Source organism: Engystomops pustulosus, chromosome 4, assembly GCF_040894005.1.
Source record: "Engystomops pustulosus chromosome 4, aEngPut4.maternal, whole genome shotgun sequence".
NCBI lineage: Eukaryota > Metazoa > Chordata > Amphibia > Anura > Leptodactylidae > Engystomops > Engystomops pustulosus.
This window is the reverse complement of record NC_092414.1, coordinates 98,795,043-98,819,730: the sequence shown is the minus strand read 5'-3', so window position 1 is coordinate 98,819,730 and position 24,688 is coordinate 98,795,043. Positions and strand designations below refer to the sequence as shown.

The following is a 24,688-nucleotide window of genomic DNA, read 5'->3' as shown; positions in this document are numbered from 1 at the left end:
TTTATAGTGGGGAGTTGGGAAAATGAGCACATGATGGAACCAATGGTATATAATCTTTTCAAAGAATCTTCAATCAACGTTATAGACGGCTCAGTAATACATAAATATAATAAAATATGCCAACTGGATTTCAGAAAAACAATTCTAAAGACACATGCATAGTACATGCTGATACCCTTCATTTGGCTTGAATGCAAGCTACAAAATATTATCCCAAAAAGCGTTCAGACTAATAAAAAGCCTGCAACAAGCTCTGATCCTTCAACAGTATTATGCAAAACACAGTAGGATATTTTGAAAGTATTTGCTCATTTGTGATAAATGGCCACAAAGGTTTCCAGTAAAAGTACACAGCATGTAGTGCTTCCCATGAACAGAAGCATATGATCAACCGTGGCGATTCCATTCAGTTCACACATAATACAGCTCAGCCAAAGGCATCACCTTACATTCGACTGCCTTTTAGAAAAGTCATCAATGCTTTTTGTCAGCTGTTTTGTGAATAGTTTATGTATCCTGCCACAGTAGGTGTGTTCTGTTTTCTGCAATTCCAGTTCTAAAGGATGCAACAAAGAATGGATGATGTCATCTCCAAATGAGAACTATGGGAGAAAAAAAAAAAAAAAAAAAAAAAAAAAAAGATTACTACTCATAATCATAACAGAAGGTCCTCAGTGTTTCCACCGAGGTACAGGAAATACAAGTTAGGCTCCATGTACACGTCCTCAAAATGGCAAAAACAGCAGCTAGCTCATGGTGACCATAGTCCAGCATTGTGCACGGGTGGTGACAACACAAAAGGCCCTTTTGGCAGTAGGCCAGGCCCTACTCCTGCTCGCCTTTGTGGATGGCCGCTCAGCTCCCTATGTGCATGGAGATTTAGGGGCATTTATATCACACATGACTTTCTAAATATGAGGACCTTTAAAAACTGTCCATCTTCCCTCCAATGATTACAGAATATTTTTTACAGTTGCTAAAAAGGGGGGTCTCCCAAACAAAAACATCAAGACACTATGGGTACAATATTAGCCCAATTGATCAGCAAAAAGTGAAACAGGAAGCAGACAGCTCTGTCCTTTATAGTAGTCAGATCAAATGAAAGGAAAGTGCTCTGCAGTAACTTGAATTAGAACCACAGTGACATCAGCCAAAACTGAGCTGTCGGCTTTAGACCATGGCTGTAGTCTGTTGGTTGCAGTGCGTCCAGTATGGCCGGTGTTGTGGTGATGTACCATGATGGCAGTTACACATCATTACTATGGTAACAGAGCAGGACAGTCTGTTACATAATCACTGGGAGCAGAGCCCGAGAGGGAGAAGGAGTTACTGAGAACTAAAGAATCATGGGACTTTTAGCTTACAGTGGCCACCATTTTGGAGATAACACGACCTACTTTAGAAAGCTCATAACATTTTGTGAATCATAAAATCAAACAATTTAAGCTCCATTTTATGACTAATAACGTAGAGTTTTGTTTTATTCATTTATTTATAGCCTCATGGATTTTTGTATCAGACGTTCATATTCCCGGAATACCCCTTTAAGTAAAATTACATCCATGTGACTATGCAGGCATAGATAGCTGTTCAAAAGAAACATTTTACCGGAAAATTGCTCAACTGTTAGATATCACCAAGGATCTCTTTTCACGGCATACGGCGCGGTGCGCCATATATCCCTATGGAGAGGGGCGGGGGTGAGTGCTACGGTACGGCGGGCAACGGTAGTGTGAATCCAGTCATATGGAGATATTCATGAGCATCTTGTATATTAAAGTTGACTGCTAATTTCCTTCAACAAATACAACAGATTTTGCCTTTTGAAATCATTCATTACGCTAATTATATACAATGCTGTTAAATTGCCATTTTATTGCCAGAATAATCACTTGTCATGTCAATAGCAATCAGAGTTAAGAACCAGTCAACATCACAATATAGCAATAACAGAAATTTAGCAAGCATGAAGAGTTAAGGCTGAGTGTCCTGACTACAATGCTACAAAAGACAAGTGAGGACAGAAAAAAATAAAAAGAACTCAGCTCAAAAGAATGATACAGAGGTCATTTTTCCAAGTGAAAAGGAGAGATTCCTCCAAGCATTAAAACATGAATTTTATGGAAACAGTTTGAGGGAATGCATAGCAACCTCACATCCCCAAAAGTACACTTTTTCATTTTTACATCCACATGACAGCAGTTATATAGCACCATTAAAATATAGTATTGATTTCTGAAGGTTATATACAAGGCAGACTCTTAAATTGCAATGAGTGCCAACCAATTTTACAACTCATCAGTGGCAGTACAAGTAATAAATTGTTTATTAGAAGGCTTATTTGTGGCATGAAAGAAAGAAATTAGATCTGCTTGGCTGAAAACCATGCATACATTTCATGTAATAAACTCAGGAAAGTTGGCGAATAACCAGGCCAAGTTCTTGTGGTATTCCCACACTGAACTACTACATGAAATGACAGAGGTAGCACTTCAGTAGGGGACGATTACACCAGGCTCTCATTATGCTGTGTGGAATTGTAAAAGAAAGAGAAATCAAAGAAGGACATGCATCATTACTCCCATGGAGACAACATCAGGGGCTCAGGTTTTGCTGAAGACGTGTGCTCCATTTAGGGGGGTGCAGTTTTTCAACATTTATATGACAGCGATCTAATGGGATATGGACTATATAACCTAACATGATATTAACCCCTTCCTGACGCGCAGCGTAATAGTAATGTATGGGTGGCAGTGACTAACAAGTCGGTCGAGGGCCAGCTGTATATTACAGCTGACACCCTCAAGTAGAACCCAGCCTCAGAATGCAGATTGTGGTTTTTAATCCCATACACCGATTTGTAAAGCGCTACGGAAATTTGATGCCGCTATTTAATTTTATATTATATATTACATGCCACAGGCAAGCGTGCTGTGGCATGCAAGGGGAATACCGGCACCTTTCTCCCCTGAATCAGATCCCCAGAACCACTTACCAGGGGATCTGATCATTTCCCTCGTAGCCCCTAGGTCTGATGTGTACCCCGGGGCTGCACAATGCTCAGATGCATCAGGCTGCAGGCCCAGACTGTAACTAACTGAGCATGCGTCTGAAGAGAGATGTCAGGTACTTGTGTAGCTGGGAAATCACATGATGCACAGGCCCATGTCCGAACCTGGCTTGTTTTCGCAACATGTGTCTCACATGTGTATAGGAGAATAGTATATGTCAGGTACTTGTGTAGCTGATTTCTGTCTCCCACATGTGTATAGGAGAACACAGCATGTCAGGTACTTGTGTAGCTGATTTCTGAGTCTCTCACCTGTACTGTATATGGGAGAAGAGAGATGTCAAGTACTTTTGTAGCTGAAGTCTGAGTGTCTCACATGTGTATAGCAGAACACATAATGTAAAGGATTGCAGTTGTCCTTTATCTGCTGACATTCCATTACAAAAAGACATGAGCAGGGGGAGGAGAGGGGAGGGGCAACAGGGGTGACATCACTGCCTCTGACCATGTGACCAGCCTCATTTACAAAATAAAGAAATATGGAATTAGACTTACCGGTAATTCGGTTTCCACTAGTGACCATGACGGCCCCCACCTGGAGGATGCTCCTATATCCTGTAGGGACAGGAAGTGCAAGAGATTAAAAGCTCCTCCCTAGCACCCAACACCAGTGTCTACCAAAGTACCACCCGGAAGGATGCAAGTGCAAAAATTTATATAGAACCATCTCCAAGAAGGAAGACAGGGAGGGAAATAATGGGGGGCCGTCATGGTCACTAGTGGAAACCGAATTACCGGTAAGTCTAATTCCATATTTCCACCACGTTCCATGACGGCCCCCACCTGGAGACTTACCAGATTACCCCATTATTTGGGAGGGACCACCGCCTGCAGGATTTTCCTGCCGAATGCCAGGTCCTCCTGGGAGGCAATATCCAAACGATAGTGCTTTGCAAAGGTCGAGGAACTTGACCACGTTGCTGCTCGGCATATCTGGTCCAGAGATGCACCCCTTTTTTCGGCCCATGATGTTGCCATGGCCCTAGTGGAATGGGCTTTAATATCCCCCGGAAGGGAAGTGTTTGCGGTCTTGTAGCAGAGAGATATGGTGGATTTTATCCATCTGGCTAAGGTCGCTTTTGAGGCTTTCAACCCTCTATTCTTTCCCCCAAAGTTGACTAGTAAACTAGAATCTTTACACCACCCTTTTGTTGCTTCTAAGTAAAAGAGAACACATCTCCTAACATCTAAAGTCTGCCACTTCTTTTCCCGTTCAGATTTAGGATTAGCACAAAAGGAGGGAAGAATAATTTCCTGTTTACGGTGGAAATCAGACACAACTTTAGGGAGGAAAAGGGGATCTAGTTTGAGAATTATCTTGTCATCTAGAATTCTTAGAAAGGGTTCTCGGCGCGAGAGGGCCTGGATTTCGCCCAGTCTGCGTGCTGTGGTAATTGATATTAGGAAGATCGTTTTAAATGTGAGGATTTTCATGTTTGCAGAATCCAGAGGCTCAAAGGGGGGCTCTGTGAGAATATTTAGGACCAGCGAGAGATCCCAAGAAGGGACTGGGTTGTGTATATGCGGTTTAATACGAGATCCATCTGTGATCTGCTAAGGGGAAGTCAAAATATATACTTAAGGCCGAAATTTGGACTTTAAGGGTGCTTGGTTTAAGACCTAGAGAAAACCCTGCCTGTAAGAAATCTAAAATTTGACTTAAGTTTGGATTTTCTGGAGAAGGAGGATAATCCCCGCACCATGTACAGAATTTTTTCCAGATCTTGGCATAAATTGCGTTAGTCACTGGTTTCCTGCTTGCTTGAATAGTGTCGATCACTTCGGTAGAAAGGCCCTTGGTCATTAGGTATGCCCTCTCAGGATCCAGGCCGTAAGCTTTAGCTTGATGATACAGTGGACCCTGTAGAAGAAGATCCTGACGATAAGGTAGATGAACAGGATTATCTATAGCTAGTTCCTGAATAACCGGGAACCAACTTCTTTTTGGCCAGTATGGAGCAATAAGAATTAATAATACCCGTTCTGTTCTTAATTTCTGTAAGATTTTGGGAATTAGGGGTATGGGAGGGAAGGCATAGACTAACCAGGACCCCCATGTATGACTGAAAGCATCTAACCCTGTAGGAGAGCCCCTATGGTCTAAAGAAAAGTATTTAGGGGATTTATTATTTAGATGGGTTGCAAAAAGATCTAAGGTTGGAGTCCCCCAAATATGACAGATTTCCCTAAAAGTTTGCGGTTTTAGCGACCATTCATGTGGATCGAATATAACCCGGCTTAAGAAGTCTGCTTCTATATTTTCTGTACCTTTGAGATGGACAGCTGAGAGGGATAGAAAATGTGTTTCCGCCCACCTAAAAATTTGATGTGATAACTCTGACAAAGATTTAGACTTTGTGCCCCCTTGCCTGCGCAGATAAGCTACTGTAGTAGTGTTATCAGAAAGGATTCTTATGTGTTGATTTTTTATGTGCAAGTGGCTCTTTTTGAATGTTTCTAGGACTGCCTTTAACTCCCTTTAACTTTGAGGACCTAGAACAAGTCTGGCTGTCCCACTGACCTTGAAAATAGTGGCCTGCCAACGCACCCCCCAACCTGACAGGCTTGCGTCTGTTCGTATTGTTAAGATTGGGTTTGGATTCCACCAAACTCCTTTCTTTAAGTTTATGGGATTCTTCCACCAGGATAGTGAATGTTTAACTAAAAGGGGAATTTTTACCTTGTGGTCTAGATGTAGAGGGTTTTTGTCCCACACCCGGATTGTCCAAGTCTGCATAGTCCTTGTGTGATTTTGAGCCCAAGACACGCACTGGATACAGGACGTCAGAAGGCCCAGAAGACTCAGAGCTGCTCGAATGCTGCACGACTCTTTTCTCTGGAAGAGACTTATATTTTCCTTTATTTTTTGGATCTTTTCTAACGGTAGGAAAGAACTCTGTTTCACAGAATCTAGTTTTACCCCTAGAAACTTTTTTACCATCTCTGGTTTTAAATCTGATTTTTCCTTGTTTATGACCCAACCTAAGTCCTGGAGGAGATCTATGACTATCTGAAGGTGGGTCTTTAGTTCTAATTTGGTCTTGGCAACTAGAAGTAGGTCGTCTAGGTAAGGGACTATAATTATGCCCTTCAACCTTAGGTGGGCCACTACCTCTGCCATAATTTTTGTAAAAATACGGGGCGCCGAAGAGATCCCAAATGGTAGGGCCTTGAACTGATAATGAAGTATTTTTCCCCCCGGGGAACGAACTGTGAAGCTTAGATATTTCTGGTGATCCTGGCAAATAGGGACGTGATAGTACGCGTCTTTTAGATCGATCGTACATAAAAAATAATTTTTTCCTATCAGGGGGGTTGCTGACTTCAACGATTCCATCTTGAAGTGTTTGTACTTTATAAATCTGTTTAATCTTTTCAGATTTATAATTAGACGGTAAGACCCATTGGTTTTTTTTATCATAAATAGAGGGGAATAAAATCCTTCCCCTTTTTCTATCTCCTGGACTGGAACAATCACATCCATCTGAAGTAACTGTTGGATGTTGGTCCAGAGATGGAGAGTTTGATTTTCTGGCAGATTTGGATTCTGAAAATGTTGTGGGGGAATATGGAGAAACTCTACCTTGTAACCTGTCTGGATGGTCTGGAGTATCCAAGGGTTCTGGCAGATTTTTTCCCATTCGGGCCTGAAATGGGAAAGTCTCCCCCCCACCTGTAAGTCATTGTTTCCTCTGCTTGTGGTCGGGGTTAGAGAAAAACCCTCGACCTGCGCCTCCTTTTGTGTAGCTCCATCTACCTGTCTTTCCTTTGCCCCTAAAGGGAGGTTTCTCTTCCCTGGAAGTACGAAAGGGAAAGGAAGGTTTTTTAGGGGGAATTCTATTAACCGGAAACCCCTTTTTTCTGTCTGCAGCATTCTCTAGTATAGAGTCTAATTCGCTGCCAAACAAAAATTCACCTTGGAATGGGATACCGCAAAGCATAGATTTAGATTTTGTATCCCCACCCCACTGTTTTAACCAGAGAGATCTCTGGACAGAATTGGTCAAGGCCGCCTCTTTGGCCGAAAACCTTAAAGCTTCAGCAGAAGCATCCGCTAGAAATGCTGTAGCGGATTTGAGGAGGGGTAAAGACTCTATAATGGAATCTCTAGAGGTTTTATTTACCAGGTGTGATTCCAATTCTGACAACCAAAAATATAGAGTCCTGGCGACAGAAGTGGAGGCAATGTTGGTCTTAATATTTAAAGAAGACGTCTCCCAAGCCCTCTTAAGTAAGGCATCAGATTTACGGTCAAGGGGGTCTTTTAATTGGGCACTATCTTCAAATGGGAGATCCGTCTTTTTTACTACCTTAGCAACTTGGATGTCGACTTTAGGTATTTCATCCCATAATGTATTATCCTCAAATTGCAACCTATTTCGGAATTCTTTGGGGATAGAAATTCTTTTTTCTGGCTCCTTCCACTCCGATAATACTAAATCTTTTAGTGTGTCAATTACAGGAAAGAAACTTTTCTTTCTGTATTTAAGTCCCCCAAAGAGGTCACTCTGTACTGAGGTTGGTTCTGACACATCTATTTCTAATGTGTTTCTCAGGGCTTTTAATAAGTTGTCTAGATCTTCGGACGCAAACAAATACTTTGTGTGCCCCTGATCTTTAGAATGTCCCCCCTCTAAGCTTTCTTCCGGTCTATCATCTATAGAACAGGAAGGGAAATCTGAATCTTGATCAGAAGAGGATGACTGAACATATCTAGGTTTTTTCCTAGGTGGTTCGGGTAAATGAGCAGCAATAGAGGAGGAAACTTCTTCCTTTATTGCGGATCTTATTTCGTCCATTAATGACGATCTTTCCTCTTTTAAAATTTTGGTCAGACAGTCTGAACACAGGCTTTTCCTATAATCCTCAGGTAATTTAGAATTACATAAGCCACATCTTTTAGAGGGTTTTTTAAGGGGTTTCTCTCTCTCTGTTCTTTCTCTTTAGGTTCTTTCTGCTCTTTTCCCTAAGAGAAGCATACATGATAACAGTTAATAGACAGGTATGAAATGTATGGTGAGAGAAGAGGTCAACCCAGGGCTTGTACTTACGGGTACCAGGACCTGGAACAGGTTGGATGCGTCATCAGCCATATTTGCTGGAAGCACCAGAGCTGTGCTGTGTTTCCTGCCGCGTCTGGAGAGGCTCGTCCCTCCTCCCCCTTCCGGTGAAACCGGAAGCGATCGTGCTCCTGGACTTGCGCATGCGTCCACGGAGCCGGCTTTCGGGTCCGCCCCCAATGACGCGACCCTGTCGCCTTGATGACGCGCTCACCGGAAGTCGCGTCATTTTGATGACGCGACGCGGCCCGACTTCCGGTACGCGGCCACTCCGGAACCGCGCACCTAAGAAGCACGTGCGCACGCCGTCATCCCTGCCAGTGCCGGAACCCTTCCACCGCCGAGGACCGATGCCCGCTCGAACGCCGGTCCTCCAGCAGAGAAAGGGGCCCCAGCCACAGGTATTTTTCTGGCTGCATGTCCCCCCGCAACCACCCAGCATTGGTCTCCCGGGACCGTTGGTTGGGCTGGAAGAACGGGGGGTGGGGAGGAGGTATATTTTGGTGTTCCCCCCACTCGGTTGTGAGGCGGAACCCAGCAAAAGTGTAAAAGTAAAAAATAAAAGGTAAAAAAGAGAATCTGAATCTCGTGTCTCCCTAGGGAGACTCTCTTGCATCCTATATCCCGTAGGGACAGGAAGACACTGGTGTTAGGGAGGAGCTTTTAATCTCTTGCACTTCCTGTCCCTACAGGATATAGGAGCATCCTCCAGGTGGGGGCCGTCATGGAACGTGGTGGAAAAGTTGATTTTGCAATGATTAATGTATGACTTGCCTAGATAAAGGCTGCGATGGGATCCTTTTGAACTGCTCCAACGGGTAGTGGTGACAGAAATAGTTACTAAGACAGGTGTCCTTTAAATAGTTTGCTTTTTTGATTTACAAAATCGTATGGGCTTTGTAAAGTAGGCGGAGTTATCTCCAAGATGGCACCATCTACAAATACCTCTCCCACAATCTTGCAGTTCTTAGTAACCGCTCCTTTCTCTTATTCTCTACTCCCAGTGATGATATAACAGACTGTCCTGCTTGGTTACCATAGAAATGATGTGTAACTGCCATCCGTGCATATCACCACAACAATGGCCATACTGGATCCACTGCAACCAACTGACTACAGCCAAGCTAAGTGGTGATCACATGACCTGTCCAGCCAGGACAAAGTCATAGAACTGATTAAAGGGCCAATAGCCAATAGCATTTTAATTCTTCATTATAGTCTATGTCCACAACATTTTTCTGCAAAGGGGGGCAAAACTTAAAAGAACAACTAATTACTTATTAGTTTATATTATATTGACTCATTTGAATATAAATTATGCTTATTCTTGGAATACCCCTTTAAGTATCAAGGCTGCAAAAAAAAAAAAAAGGGGCTTTCAAACGAGGCAAGTAGCTTGTTCCAACCCCTTGAAGTGTCACATGGTTGTGGCCAGAGCCGCAAACATCGGCAAGAATCATGCGAAGACTAATGACCCTTGTACACTGAAAAAAACGTAGGCTGCCTTAATGGAAATCTACCACCACAATGAAAGATTGTAATACAAGCACACTTACATGCTGGTGTGAGAGGTTCCAGGCTCTATTAACATCTAAGAACCACTGAGGTTCATTTGCATAAGTGTAAAAGGGGGGGGGGGGCACACACCAGTATGTAAACTGCAATACAGAATAATTTGATTTAAATAGTGACAGCAATCCCTATTTTCTGCAATCAGCCAAGAATAGGACCTGCTCTGAGTTTGTCTCGGGGCACCAGGCTTACACTTAGGGCAGAGAAGCCCATGGAAATCATAGAGAAGTGAGCTAGCTACAAAAAACAACATCTAAAAGCACAAGTGAAAAATATGTTTGTGTGCATAAGGGGTTACTCACAGTGCTGAATAGAGTAAGGGTCAGTAGACCCTTCTATTTGTTTCATCAGTTTTTGAGAACCAAATCCAGTATAGGAGTGGTAAAAAAGAAAGATCTGAATATGCTCTCTTTTTTTGGCTGAAAATAAAGGATGAGAAAATCTCAGGTCTCTGCTGGCCCCAAACACATTTTTTTTTCTTTTTAAAGATAGCCATCGTGTGCCTCTCATCAAGAGATCTCTCAAGTCAACAAGAAAACATAAGATAGGAAACCTTTGTACTGTGCCAAATGTTGCTCAAATAATATAAAAACCTGAATTGTTGAGTCTTACATTGTGAAGAGCTTCATATACAGCTCTAAAAGCTGGCTGCTTATTGTCATGGTATACACCTCTGTTGCCATGAAGGATAAAGATCCCATCGTCAGCTCCTTTACAATTGCTTCCATAAATGCAGTGATCAGGACGGTAATTCCACTGGCAAGGGAAGACATAGAGACTTTCTGCAAGGAAGTAAAAGGTATTAGCTCTACATGAGAGACAACATTATAGATTTATAGCACAAATTATTTCCGTATTGGTAGACTTTGTGACAATACCACAAACGCAGTGCTGGATATCACCAAGACAGACCCTTGTAAATACATTTCTGAGGTAACTGAAGACTTACCTGGGTTGTGGGAAAAGACAATATTCAATAGATCTTGGTCCCCCCAAGTTATGTTCAGTTTGTACTTCTTCAGCAATGGCATTAGCATTTCTCCCCAATGCAGACGAACAGTGGTCATATCATTCTATATGAAAAAGTAGAGGACAGCTTACTCTCATATGCAGATGTCTGGTTTTCATAAATATTTTCAATTTTAAAGCAGTATTCCCATTCAACAAATTAAGGTTATTGCTTTCATGATAAAAAGTTATACAACTTTCCAATATACTTTCTATATATCAATTCCTCACGGTTTATGATCTCTGCTTGCTGTCGTTCTATAGAAAGCTCTATGTTCACTACCAATGGACATAAATCTCAGCATGGTCACACAGGTGCACGGCTCGTTATAGCACACAGCTCTGATTAATCTCTGTGATATAACGAGCTGTGCACCTGTGTGACCATGGTCAGATTTCTGTCCACTGGAAGGAAACACAGAAGCTTTCTATAGAAGGACAACAAGCAGAGATCTAGAAAAACGTGACGAGTTGATAGAGAATGCATATTGGGAAATAGGAATAACTTTTTACCATAAAAACAATAACACTAATTTACTGAAATGGGAAGACCTCTTTAAGTTACATGAGTCTGTTTATCACAAGTACTGTTATTATTTACAAGGTACAGTAGAGAGAATTATAAAGATCAGTGAATGATGCACTAAGCAACCCTGAAATTTGAAATCTTTCAGCGCCACCTTTTGGACACTTTAGTAAACTACCATTACAGTCCTATATACAACTTGTTATAGCAGGGTACAGGCATCATAGTTTGTGGTGGAGACACATTCCAGGTGAATTTTTGAAACAACCTCATGTGATCAATTACATGCAAAACTAGGTCGCATCCATTTAAGTGGAAACGCATATGTGATCGGGACAAGCCCCTCCCAGCCGTGACTGAAATGCGTTTCAAAGCCACAATTCAACCTTACTAACGCAGCCTCAGTATTAGCACTATCTTATGTACTCCATTAGGAAGAGCTGAATCCTATGATTCCGTTACTAAACGCTCTGTCACTCATTATGCGGAGTGCATAATTTCACCCAACTTTTAGCAAGGCTGTAACTCCACATGTGAATGCAGACTAAAGAAGCCAAAATAAAACCTATAAATCAGTAGGAATTGAGACATTTTGGACACTTTTGTGTGCATTCCAAATGCTATCATATAGGTTATGTTTTCTCTTCAAGAAGGCAATATTCACTCACCTTAAAATGTTTCCTTCTTATACGTGTCATATTCATTAACATGACTCCAGAATTTACACCAGTCTTTCCATAATAAGGATGGCGTGCAAATCTGTTATACCACCCTATACGTGTCTCTTCATGCTCTGGAGCCATAGCAGCAATCTGAGTAGAATTAAACTCCTTCAAAAAGGACCAAATATCATCCACAGGACGCAAGAACAGAATGTCTGTGTCAACATACAGCAAGGAGTCCACATCTTTAAGGATTAACTATAAAGAAAAAGGAAAACAAACATGAAATGTACTGACGAATTATTCCAGCTTTATGAATCACCCTCTCCAAGATCCAATACAAACTGCTGTAGCAGGGAACATCTCTTCAGTGGTTTTGAGGGGAATGTCCTTTATTCAAGCAGAATCAAGTGGAAGTTACTCAAAATACTGTCAAAATCCATGCCTAAAATGTACTTTTTTTCTCCAAATAATTTTAATGGAGTTCTTAGCATATTTCCAATAGAAAAAGGTGAGACAGCACTTCTTATAATGCCCAGTAGGGTCCATTAAAGAAGTCCAGGTGCTCGAAGCTGTAAGTCCATGTTGCCAGGAGCCAAAACAATCCAAAAGGAAAGAGCAACAGCACTTATGGATCCAGTAAAGAACTAAAGAGGTGTTCTAAATTCAGAGAATACTGCAAGCTTTCGACATAGCACCTTTATCAAGCAAGCTTGCAGTATTCTCAGAATTAAGAACACCTCTTTAGTTCTAAACATAGTGTATAGTGTAACCACTTCTACCTTCTCATCGACTTTCCAAGACTGGAGTTGTCAAGTGAGAGAATATATGATCACAAATGTCATATTTTGCAACATTTTCAATCCAGCATTGGGGAGATGTAATACATCTTACCGGCAAGAACAATCTCTGTGATGCACATGGCTTAAAAAGTTTCCTCCAATCGGCTGCATTTTCTGATGGGAAAGATATAGGGTATATTGTATACTTAAACTTTTCGGAATATCCCCAACTGTTGAGCTGTAAAACAAGGAGTATATTACTCTGAGTGTTCATAACATTTAATCAAAGGGGTAAACAGATATAATACCTAAACGAGATTGTTTAAGGTCTTGTAAGGCAAACTTAATTTTTTTAATAAGCCCCCCAGTCACATTTGTATGTTTCATTTGCCATGGATAGGCAAATAAAAATACAAAAGTGACTGATGGGGAGGCTTATTAAAAAAAATTAAGTTGCCCTCACAAGACCTTATAATACATAAACGAGATTGTATCAATACTTCATAAAACTGTAGAGCATGTGAACTTGTGTAGTGTTACATTTGATGTTAATTGCTGTGATGTTCATATGCTGTCCGATGTATCTTGAGACTTACCAACTACTTTTACTTGTTTCTCTCTCTAACAAGTTGAAAATTAATAAAAAGTAAAAAAAAAAAAAAAGTTGAACTTACCTGTGCGGTCCCTCTCAGTGTCCCGCGCTGCCATCTATCCGCCTGCGCCCGTTGGTTTACATGGGCACGGAAGCTGCGCTGTGAACAGCTTCTGGAATGCCGAGGTGGCTGGCCACGCCAAATCGTCTCTATATCTCAGCTCCTGATACAGTGCAGAGAATAGTGTCGGGTGGGTGTGGCCAGCGTGGGACACTGGGAGGCAAATACAAGTACTTTATTTTTTTCTTTTTAAGCAGCCCCCACGAGCCACATATGCATTTTTCATTTGTCTCAGACAACCCCTTTAACTTGTAAAAATCCTGTAATAAAATGGTCAAATGCGTCTCGGCTTTCTGTTACACCCTCCATTAAAGGTGTATTCCCACAAAGACAAGATTCTTAATAACATTGATTTAGAGAAAGTGCTCTTTTGTTATCCTGAGTATATTTAACAAAATTTTACAATTTTGGTTGCCCCGGGATCTGACTATATGGAGAAGCTTCTTATGAATAGCTTCTCCTGTCTGCAGGATGCTGTGGGCTCTCTGCCAGCAAGCAGTGTGCACAGACTTTCTCTACATGCAATATAATATCTTTATAGCAGAGGAAGGAGCCTTAAAGAAGAGCTGACTGTGTGTGTTATAGCTCAGAGATGATATATATAATAAAGCTGACAGTCATTGTCTGTTATATCAATCTCATGGATCTCATCATCTCTCATCTCTGATCCGTCTCATGTGTCTTTTCCTCTGATAACCGCTTTCCCACAGCCTGGCCGAATGGATAGGCTTGCAACACACATGCAGCCACTATTCAATTGTATGGTAGCACTGAAAATAGAAGAGCTATGAAAAAGCAATCACTATGAAAAATTACAAATACATCTTCATAGTGACTGCAAGACTGAAGGAAACAAACACACAAAATTTCTTCCACCAGCCATTATCAATTACGGTAGATAGTTGCAATCATCTGCGAAAAGGATTTGCTTAAGGCCAGAAGGAACCTCTGAAGAATGGATCAAGCCTTCAATCCACAGCGGAGCCTTCTAAAAACACAAGCCTTGAATGAAAGCTGCTGCCAGCGCCATCTACTTAAATTACAACATTCACAAGTACAAAATAAGCTAAATGAAGTTCTAGCAAATTACTTACAATTGTGCTGAAGTCAATGTGCAGCTGGTCTTCAGCAAAGATATGAAACTTAAGGGGCTTTATACTAAAAAGAAGTGCAGACTTAAGCATTGTAATAGTCTCTTCCAGTCGTTCCCCACAAGCCACGACTGCCAAGTGCATGGGGTCCGGATCCAGTTCATGCTGTTCTGGGCGGTGGTATCTTCAAGAACAAAAAAACAACAAACATTGTAGCTTATAGGGGTCTACAGTCTTAAATACGAGAATACTCACTGCGTCAATTGCAATATAATGATTCTAATATAGAATAATTAGAATTTATCGGCAAATGTGCCACAATTATTACAAAGTCTGTCACACACAACTTTTTAATAAGCAGTGTGTATATCCTGCATTTTTTACAATCAGTAACTTATTATTTGGTCATGGGCCCCCAAAAAAAGATGTGCCTATCGTGTTGTATTCTGTGTTGGAAAACTAAGACTATGTAAATATTTAGTTTTTGCCTTCAGTTTTAATAATACTTCTAATGGAAAGCTACAAGTGTTCCACTGTATATTTATACAGGGGGATAAGTCACAAAATTTACAGAGGTCGCCAGCTACACATGCTCGCCCGACCCTGCGTTTTGCCAATAATCGGAAGAACACCCCGGAAGAAGTTGAGGTTGGCGAAACCCAGGGTCGGGCGAGCATGTGTAGCTGGCGACTTCTGTAAATTGTGCGCAGTTTTAAAGCTCTTTAGTGGAGTATATTTTAATAAAAGATACCCACATACTTGCACAAATACTACGGTATTTGTGCAATTATTTTCTTCTAGCGGTCCGCTATGGTTAGTGGTGGAGTCGAGGAAGGCAAACCACACTAAGGAGGTTCTGAATGGTGGTCTATTCCTGTTGGAGGTCGTTTGGTTGCAAATTGTGGAACAACTTTCTTCTTTCTTTGGACTAAACATAGAAGCATTCTAAAACAAAGGACGATTATTACATTCGGAGCTACGGTCAGAATTATTTTTTTCTCTTTTTACAAGTGTTTTTTGGGGACTGTTTATTTTTCTGGATCAGTCATGGGCCGTTTTTGCAGCTCCTTTGGTGAAGAGTGCTGCACAACATTTAAAAGATTTTTGTATGTATTAAACTTATATTATTTTATTAAAAAGAGGTACAGTTTCATAGTTTATACGGTTGAAAAAAAAGACACTTGTCCATCAAGTTCAACCAATACAGTTTTGGTATTACCGTATATACTCGAGTATAGGGAGAGTTTTTCTGCACAAAAAATGTGCTCGGCTTATTCGAGTCAAAAAATCTTCTCCACGATCCGCCCGATAGCGGCAGGTCTATGTTACGGTCTGACGGACAAGCTGTGGCGTCAACCGCCGATTCTATAATATTGTGTGTGCCGGCAGCCGACGTCACAGATTGTGCGCCGGACCATAACATTGACTTTTTTTTAATGAACTGGGCAAACTGGGGCTGGTGAAAGGCTGGCTGGCTATATAATGGGGAAATGCTAGCTGGCTATATACAGGGGCAGAGGGTTCGCTATATAATGGAGATGGCTATATACTGGGGGGAGGCTGTGATCTATGCATTTCCCACCCTAGTCAATAGGTTTTCCCAGAAAAGAAGTGTTCAGAAGGATAGCACAAACGCAATAATATTACATCTATGTCCTGCTAAATACAAATTTATTCACCCCATCTACAGTACAGTAACCAGATAAAACTGTATAAAAAGAAAAATATGTATGTTATGGACTGATAGTAAAAGAAAGTGTTACGCAAGAATCAGCCCTATCCCTTCCTACCAAGTGGGAAATATGCTATTAAGAATGTGCATTTTTATAAAACACTGAAGATCAAAATGAGAGAACAATGTATGATCACTAGTTTTTTCAGAAATAACGTAAACACGTTTAAGGGTTTTTCTCTCAGGGGCGCACCATGCCACTAGAACAGTGTTTTAAAAGTATATCAACACTTTATTTTGCTGAAAACATGGTGATATAATTAGAGAACAGCAATGACTGTAGCACGGAGAAAGATAATAATTACATTTTCTGAAGGTTACAAGTCACCAATCAGTACTGCACAGGCCTTTGCTTTGAATGACTTCAGTACATCTCTGGCCACAGGACATCACTGGTCTAGCACACTGCCCTGGTGGGATTTTGGGCCACTCTTCTTTCAGTCTCCTCCACAGTTATGTGACTGTTGTGGGTTTCTTGGCCACCAATAATTTTCCAGAGGTTTTCTATTGAGTTTAGATCAAGACTTTGGGATGGCCATTTCATGGTTTCAAGGAACTGCTTTACACATTTGGCCATGTGACAGGGGGCATTGTCGTGCATGAAAATTGCTGGCTGATTGAGTGAAGAAGGCAAGGAAGAAATCATGTTTTGAAAAAGGTTCTGATACACACTTGCATTAATTTTATGATAGATCAAACTTGTGCTGCAGAAAACATTCCCTTAACCATGACACTTCCCCCATCAACTTTGTGACTTTTTTTTTTTAAACACTTTGGGTTCATTCTTTTCCCATTTTGTCAACAAAGTTTCCAATCAGATCCCAAAATTAAAAAATTTGCTTTCAACACTCAAGTAAACTGTGGACCACTTCTACTGTCCACATAACATGTTCCTCAGAAAAGGCAAGTCTAGGCTTTTGATTCTTTCTACTGATGAGAGGTTTGATCACTGCAGAGGGGGCTTTCAGTCCAAATGCTCTGCAGTCGAGACACTATGACAAAACAGATCTCTCCCCCCCCCACCCCCCGTTCAGTGCTAAATTGCCGAGCAATTCCAGCAGCAGAGTGGAAAAGTTTCTCTGTTTTCTCCTGTCCTCTCTTGGATTTGTTTTTTTTGAGGGTGACCAGCTTTTTTGAGGGACTTGAATGAGTTTGTAATGTTGTAAAGATTCACCCCATTGGCCTTCACGTGGACATCCTGTTGCCGGAGGGTTTCACACTCTTTGGAACGACACATCCTTTTTGCAAACTCAATGAAAACTGGAAAGTTAGGCTGCCAGTTAAAGCGAACCTGTCACCACATCCCCCCTTTTTCCCCCAGTTGCTTTTGTCAGGTTTGTGAGTAGTATAGGTTCACTATAATCATATAGAGTGTTTTGCCTGGCTCCCTGCCAAGCTTCCACGCAGAGTCCTGGGTGCAGGTATTCAAAATCAAATAGACATTTGCTACTGGATCTTTGGAGTTTTTTGGCTGGGGAAAAGATCCAGGAGCAGAAGTTTGATTTTAAATTCCTGCCCCCGGAAATCAGTGTGGGAGCTTGGCAGGGAGCCGGTTAAAATACGCTAATCTTTATAGTGAACCTATACTACGCACAAACATGACAAAAACAACTACGGAATTGTCATGTTATGGACTTTCGGAAAATGTGCATGTAGAAAAATGGGGATTAGGGTGACAGATTATCACTAATAACTTGAAGGTATCTGAGAGTGTTCTCGAATTTTGATCAGTGTTCTTTTACATTTTTATTCTGTGCTTTTGAATATACACAATTTATGAAATAAGATTAAAAATACTGCTATTTTACTCATGTTAGGATATATTCACATAGGAATACACAGTGATCTTGACATTTAGGGAATGGTGTGTGTTCTCTAATGTTGATCTCCAGTGTACATGGTATTCATATTATGTTGTCACATCTTAATAATAATAATGTTAAAAGTGCATTCAAACCACAAGCAGCTACGGTACTTGGAAACCATTAGAAGTGTAGTAATGAAAATGGCCACAAGATGACACTATTTCCCTACTAAATATCACATGTGAGGCAGCATTAACATCTTGCAGTTAAAACTGAACCACAAAAGCAACGCAAAGAGCTGAGGTCTGGTTAAATACTGAGTTTGGTTCAGCTGTAGTAAAAAAAAAAAATCATTCAATAAATGTTTCTCACCTGGTCAAATTATTTCACATTTAGAATTCACAAACTGCACTACTAATTATTTTTTGTGCATTCTTTGAGCACTTTATGTAAATATTTTTATTAAATCTTTATCTCATTTAAGGAGGACCTGTCACCCTGTATAAACCCTCTAGGAGCTGCCTACTAAAGCAAGAAGCTCCTAGCTCCACTACCCCACTAAATCCCAAACAAACAAAAAAAAAAAAAAAAAACCAACACACATATATGGTATTGCTGCGTCCGTAACAATTTGTCAGAATTGAACCCACTTGGTGAAAGCTGTAAAATAAATCAACCTGAAAAACTTTTTCAACAAAATCGCTTTACAAAAAATGTTCTAAAAAAAATGATCAAAAAAATGTTACTTGTCAAGCAAAAAAATAAGCCCACAACCAGCTCTTGTCTCTTTTCTAGCTTTTCATTCAGTAAAATTGGACAAATATAAATAAAACTATAAATGAGGTATCACCAGAATCGTTGTGATAAAAATAATATAGGATCTTTATTCTATGTGAACGGCCCTGCCACAAAATTGGCTAAAATCCAAAACAAGAATTGATCATTTGATTTTTCTTCATACATTAAAGAGTTAATAAAATTTCATCAATAAGTCAAAGACTCACTGAGGCCTCATGCATATGACCGTATGGCGTTTTCGGTTCTGTATATACGCGACTGTATTCTGGCCGTAAAAACGGGACATATTGCAACAGTATGGTGACGTATTACATTGTATCCGTATAAAATACAGTGGGCTAGCAGATGATGGATGGCTGGATGACAGAATGCACCTCCCACTGGTTCTGGTTCGTCATGCAAAGAATAAGCCCTTATTTGTTCAAATTGCCCCATAGGGAAAAAAAAGAAAGATTGTATAGCCTATAAACCCCTTCCTGATGTGCGCCGCAATAGAGAGGTGTGGCGGGTAGCGACTTGCCAACATGATTTCAGGGAACGGGGCAAGATGGCGGCTGTCCCTTTTTGCCTCAGGGACCAGAGGCGTTTCACACCCCCCTCCCCCCTTTATGATTACTACTATTGGCTGATCAAAGCAGACAAGCCAGCAGCATATACTGATGTCAGTAGCCAATAGTAAGATAGCCCTTTTCAGGGCTAAGCATTTAGTCTGCATGTGCAGTAGCTTCGGAGCTGAGACCGCACAGTCGCCGGCCTGCGGTATGTGCAGAACCCGGCTTTGTAGAAGAGTGTGCGCAGTTCCATGGAAAAAGGGCTATCCTACTATAGATCAGAGAAACCTAAATAGGTAGATCCATGGTGGTAGGTTTCCTTTAAAATATTTGGTGTTCAAGACTCTCATAACTGCTGATGTAAGAAATATGGCTTTTAGGGGACAGATTGGAACATATACATGTATATTAATCTGGAAACTAAAGAACGTAACCAACGAAGCAGAGATATAACTTTAGGGATGTCAAGTGTGCCTTTTCATTTTGCATATTTCATGTCAAATTTGGAACAAGCCTTAACCAGTTCTTTAGTCAGGGTTACAGAAGCACTGCAGTCCCCATTCCAACTGATCACTTGTCTCCCAAATCGGACAGCACCTTTTATTCAATCAATGCCTGCAAAGAACAGTAGCATATACTGAGCCAAAACACTCAACTGAACATTAAAATCACTTACAAAACCAAAAACAGTGATCTACTCCTTTAACAAATCCATAAAGTCAGGTCCTACCTAAAAGCAGCTTCCCAAAAGCAGTCTTTTCCACAAACACCAGTGGGCAGCATCCAATAGGGATTCCAGAAAGAGACAGAGCAATTCTTACACCTGACAGAATAAGATACAAAAGTTTCCAGCTATTAGAGAGCTGACATTCAAGAAAACAAAGTTATTAAGTGTAAAAATATAAAGGCAAAGGCTTCCACACAATTCAAACACGTGATCTGGACTCTAAAGACGTCCTGCACTGCCCCCCCCAAGATCAAGGCATAGAGAAGCTGCAGTACACCTACTACCCCAAACATTTATGGTCTGCATACCATCCATTTTAACACAAGACATCTCACAGATGCAAACAAGTTCACGATGCTAATCAGACATAGTTTTCCCCCTAATGGAATTTTGTGGACCAGATTCGACAATTGAAGTCAGGGTGTGTGCGCAAAATCACGCTAGGCTTATTTGGTACGTTTATCTACTTGGATCACTGATCAGGACTTATGGCCAGAATACATGTTCACTCGTGTGAAAATACCTTTGGGCCTCAAGAGAACAGGCGTGTTATGACCACCCAAAGATGTAACAGTCCTTAACAGCAGGCTCCATTGAATAGCATATAAGATGGCTGTTTTTATAACTGATAGAACATCAAGAAGCTGAAACTCCCTTTAAATGACAGGTTCAGTTCTGTCGTGATTGCTTAAAAACAGTGGCAATATACACTACTGTTAAAAAGTTTGCAGTCACTTAAAAATATCTTTATTTTTGAAAGAAAAGCACACACTCTTAATGAAGCTAACATTAAATTAATCAAATACACTATACATTGTTAAATGTGGTAAATGACTATTCTAGCTGAAAAAGACTGGTTTTGAACATAATATCTACATAGGGGTATGTAGGCCCATTTCCAACAACCACCACTCTGGTGGTTAAATGGTACATTGTGTTTGCCAACTGTGTAAGGCGGCTAATGGATGTTTAGAAAACATTGTTCAAGTATGCGAGCACAACTGAAAACTGTTTGGCTGAAAAGAGAAGCTGCAAAACTGACCTTCCTTTGAGCTGGTTAAGAATCTGGGCATCACATTTGTTTTTTCTATGAAACTCTCAGAATGACCAGAAAAAGAGAACTTTCACGTGAAACACGCCAGTCTATTCTTGTTCTTAGAAATAAAGGCAATTCCATGCAACAAATTGACAAAAACTGAAGATTTCCTACAACGGTGTGTACTAATTCCTTTAGAGGAGAGCACAAGCAGACTCCAACAGGCCTGTAGAAAGAGAAGAGGGAGGCCCCACTACACAACTAAGCAACAAGACAAGTACAGGAGAGTTTATAGTTTGAGAAACTGACACCTCTCAGGTGCTCAACTGGCAGCTTCATTAAATAGCACCCACCAAACGCCAGTGTCAAGCACAACAGAAGAGGCGACTTCAGGGCAGAGTGGCAAAGAAAACGCCATATCTGAAACTGGATAATAAAAGGAAAAGATTAATATGTGCAAAAGAACAGATGTTGGACAGAGGAAGATTGGAAAAAAGTGTTATGGACAGACTAATCCAAGATTGAGGTATTTGGAAAACACAGAAGAAGAATTATGAGATGCAGAACAACTGAAGAGATGCCGGAAGATGCATGATGACATCTGTCAAGCATGGTGGAGGTGATGTGATGGTCTGGGGTTGCTCTGGTGCTGGTGAAGCTTGTAAAAGGTCAAAGGGATTTTGAGGAAGGCAAACACTCATTTTGTAACGTTATGCCATTCTCTGTGGACAGTACTTTATTGGAGACAATTTCATCCTAGAACAGGATAATGACCCAAAGCGCACCTCCAGATTATACATGAACTATTTAGGGAAGAAGCAGGCAGCTATCTGTAATGGAGTGGCCAGTCCACTCACCAGATTGCAACAGAATTGAGCTGTTGTGGGAGCAGCTTGACTGTATGGTATGCAAAAAGTGCCCGTCAAGCCGATCCAACTAGTGGGAGGGGCTTCTGGAAGCATGGGGTGAAATGTCTACAGATTACCTAGGCAAATAAACAACTAGAATGCCAAAGGTCTGACAATTATTATTTCAAATGAAGAAAAATATTTCAAAGCTTATCAATGTGTGGACTCTATTTTCTATTAAATTTGCAACTCATTTGAAAAATAAAAGTATGCGTTTTCATGGAAAACACAAAATTGTCTGGGTGATCCCTAACTTTTGAGTGGTAGTGTACAAGTTATTAATGATACTGATGCAAGCACTTTTACTTGAAGGGATTCTTGTTTGCATTAGTAGTCTTTCTACCAAGAGGCATCTGTATTGCACTTTACACTTGGTCCTCAGATTTCACAATCTGCCATATTGTGGACAACAGATGCAAAATGCAGCCCACACTACAAAAGATCCATCCATTGTTCAAAGATCAGGTGGTGGTGACGGGTTTAGTAAACCGATCATAGGGTCGTCTCACATTGCTAATGCTTTGTAGGTTTACCAGGAAAGTAACCAGCACAAAGACTAAATAGACAGGATCGGGGACCTTCTCTTGCCTCCTCAGACCATGGGACAACACATTTGAGGGGAAGTGATAATCATGTAGGCCAGAAAGAGGTATTGAAAGGCAGAAGTGACTTTTTTTTGGCACCTCTGCCCAACCCATTGAAGGGTTTTCCTGAATTCTTGGTGATGTTCTTTAAATCTCAAGAGGTATAGATTACGATTTCCATTTAAAAAAATTAATTATGAAACAGACAGCTATTCTATATAGAAAACCCCAATGAAAAGTTCTCGACTTGCAGAACGTTTACATTTTTGTAGCAGTGTCTTTAACCTTTTCCTGTCAAGGACTAATGTAATATATCCTGGCTATAGAGAGCCACAACTTTGGATTGTTGACAAAGTTCTGATAAAGGAGAACCTCCTCTGCACCCGATACCAGGATGGTGTTTATAGTGGTCAGAGAACCGGAGATATTCACAATTAAAGTGAAATATGGGTGTGCAATCTGAATATACATTTAGTATCTCAGTAGTTTGGTTTAGGGATATATAGTTTTTAATTTGTGTTACACTACATTTGTTTAAAAAGGACCCATCACCCTCAAAAACGGCACTAAAGTAAGCAGCTCCTAATGCTACAACAGTGCCAGCAGTGTTACATTGTTATCGGAAACCTCTGAGAACGCTAGCAGACACTATTGCGCTGTCCTCTAGAAACGCTGGCGCTACCTCTTCAATGGACCCCCCACTCCATAGGCCAGCGGTGACTGCCGCGGGCCATGCCCCTAAACCCGCCCCCTTTTCGATAGCGCTAGCAGTGTAACACTGCTGGGACTGTTGTACTTACTTAAGTAAGCAGCTCCTAGTGCCATTTTGAAGGGTGACAGGTCCTCTTTAAAGGAGTGTAAAATTATATATTTATGTGATCCTCCGCACATGGCGCATCGGTGTTGAGGCTATTTTATGGGGAAAAAAAAAAAAAAAAAAGTAAGAAGGATTAAAAATCTTTCCTTCCTGATAGAACTGATTTGGGATCCTAAACCAACCACAGGTCCCAAATCGACCCTTTTGAAGTCTGTAGAAGTAGAAAAAAAATAACAAACGTTGCAACTTACCTAGGATGTGAGTACAGTAGATCCTGTGCCTCATCTCGCCATGTGGGAGGTGAAGCCAGGACAGTGTCCCGGCTTCACTGCGGTTTTGCTGTACCTACGACGCTTTGCGCAGTAAAGCCGGGATGTAATAAGCCGGCTCCACTTGCTTGAATGTGCAGGCGCTGACGGAACAAGAGTATAACGTTTGCTTTTTAACCTATATGCTTAGAAGAAGAAAAGGAAAAAAAAAAAAAAATCACACAGGATGATTTTGGACACTAAACCAGCGCTCCATAAGAACCTGTGGGTGGTTTAGTGTATATAGTGTATATTCTGTATACATCAGTTTAGTAATAGCAGTTAGTAACAGAACCTGCCCCATATGACTAGTAGTGCACCAAGGCTGTGAAAGGACAGCACCAGGAGGGAGAACCCTCGGGTCACGTGACGCGGCGCGCTGTACCTACCTCTGCCACCCATCCAGCGCCCCTCTCCACACTGCTGCGGCGGCTCCGGGCTGCTGCGCCTCCGTGCTCCCGCCGCCCCTCTGCGTAAGGGCGTAGAGCAGCGAGCAGAAGCCGCAGACCAGGCACAGCAGCACCAGGCGCCATGCCGGCCGCCTCATCACACTGCGCCACGGCCCGGGCCAGCTCGTCTGCCACAACAGATGTGCTTCCTTCCGGGAGCTCACTCCAAATCCTGAGCCCGGGCCTGTGGTGGGCGGAGACTGGAGGGAGAAACATAAATACGGACGTGTAATATTCTCCACGGAAGCGTGGCGGGCTGTGCACACAGAGCGGTTCGGCACGCGGGCAGTGGCAGTGTACCTGGCGGATACAGACATTGTCATAGAACACGGTTCATGCAACATTGGAATGCCAGAATATTTCTTCTATTCCTCATATTGTCTTATGGAAATGGGGTCTGATAATCTATCACTTATCTATTGGCCTGGGCCCATGCCTTAGAACAGAGAACTCAGGTTCAATTCACACTAGTGATGAGTGTGAAAAATT

The 24,688-nt window shown here is 41.4% G+C and overlaps 1 protein-coding gene across 3 annotated transcripts in view; it reads right to left on the bottom strand.

Annotated features, from left to right (window-relative positions):
- GXYLT1 (glucoside xylosyltransferase 1) overlaps positions 1–24,402 on the bottom strand; it is a 28,774-nt gene extending 4,372 nt beyond the window's left edge. For 2 of the 3 annotated variants that reach the window (XR_011854919.1, XM_072146870.1), the window contains exons 1-8: positions 24,140–24,402; positions 20,101–20,193; positions 14,488–14,668; positions 12,793–12,918; positions 11,905–12,156; positions 10,652–10,775; positions 10,315–10,484; positions 450–602 (exon numbers count right to left, since the gene is read on the bottom strand). Coding sequence is in view for 1 of the 3 variants with exons in the window: in XM_072146870.1 (XP_072002971.1) it covers positions 450–602; positions 10,315–10,484; positions 10,652–10,775; positions 11,905–12,156; positions 12,793–12,918; positions 14,488–14,668; positions 20,101–20,193; positions 24,140–24,297 (1,257 nt within the window). In the remaining 2 variants the exon portion in view is untranslated. The remainder of the gene's footprint in view (positions 1–449; positions 603–10,314; positions 10,485–10,651; positions 10,776–11,904; positions 12,157–12,792; positions 12,919–14,487; positions 14,669–20,100; positions 20,194–24,139) is intronic. The other variant, XR_011854920.1, reaches the window with a different exon arrangement.
- Positions 24,403–24,688: the final 286 nt, after the last annotated feature.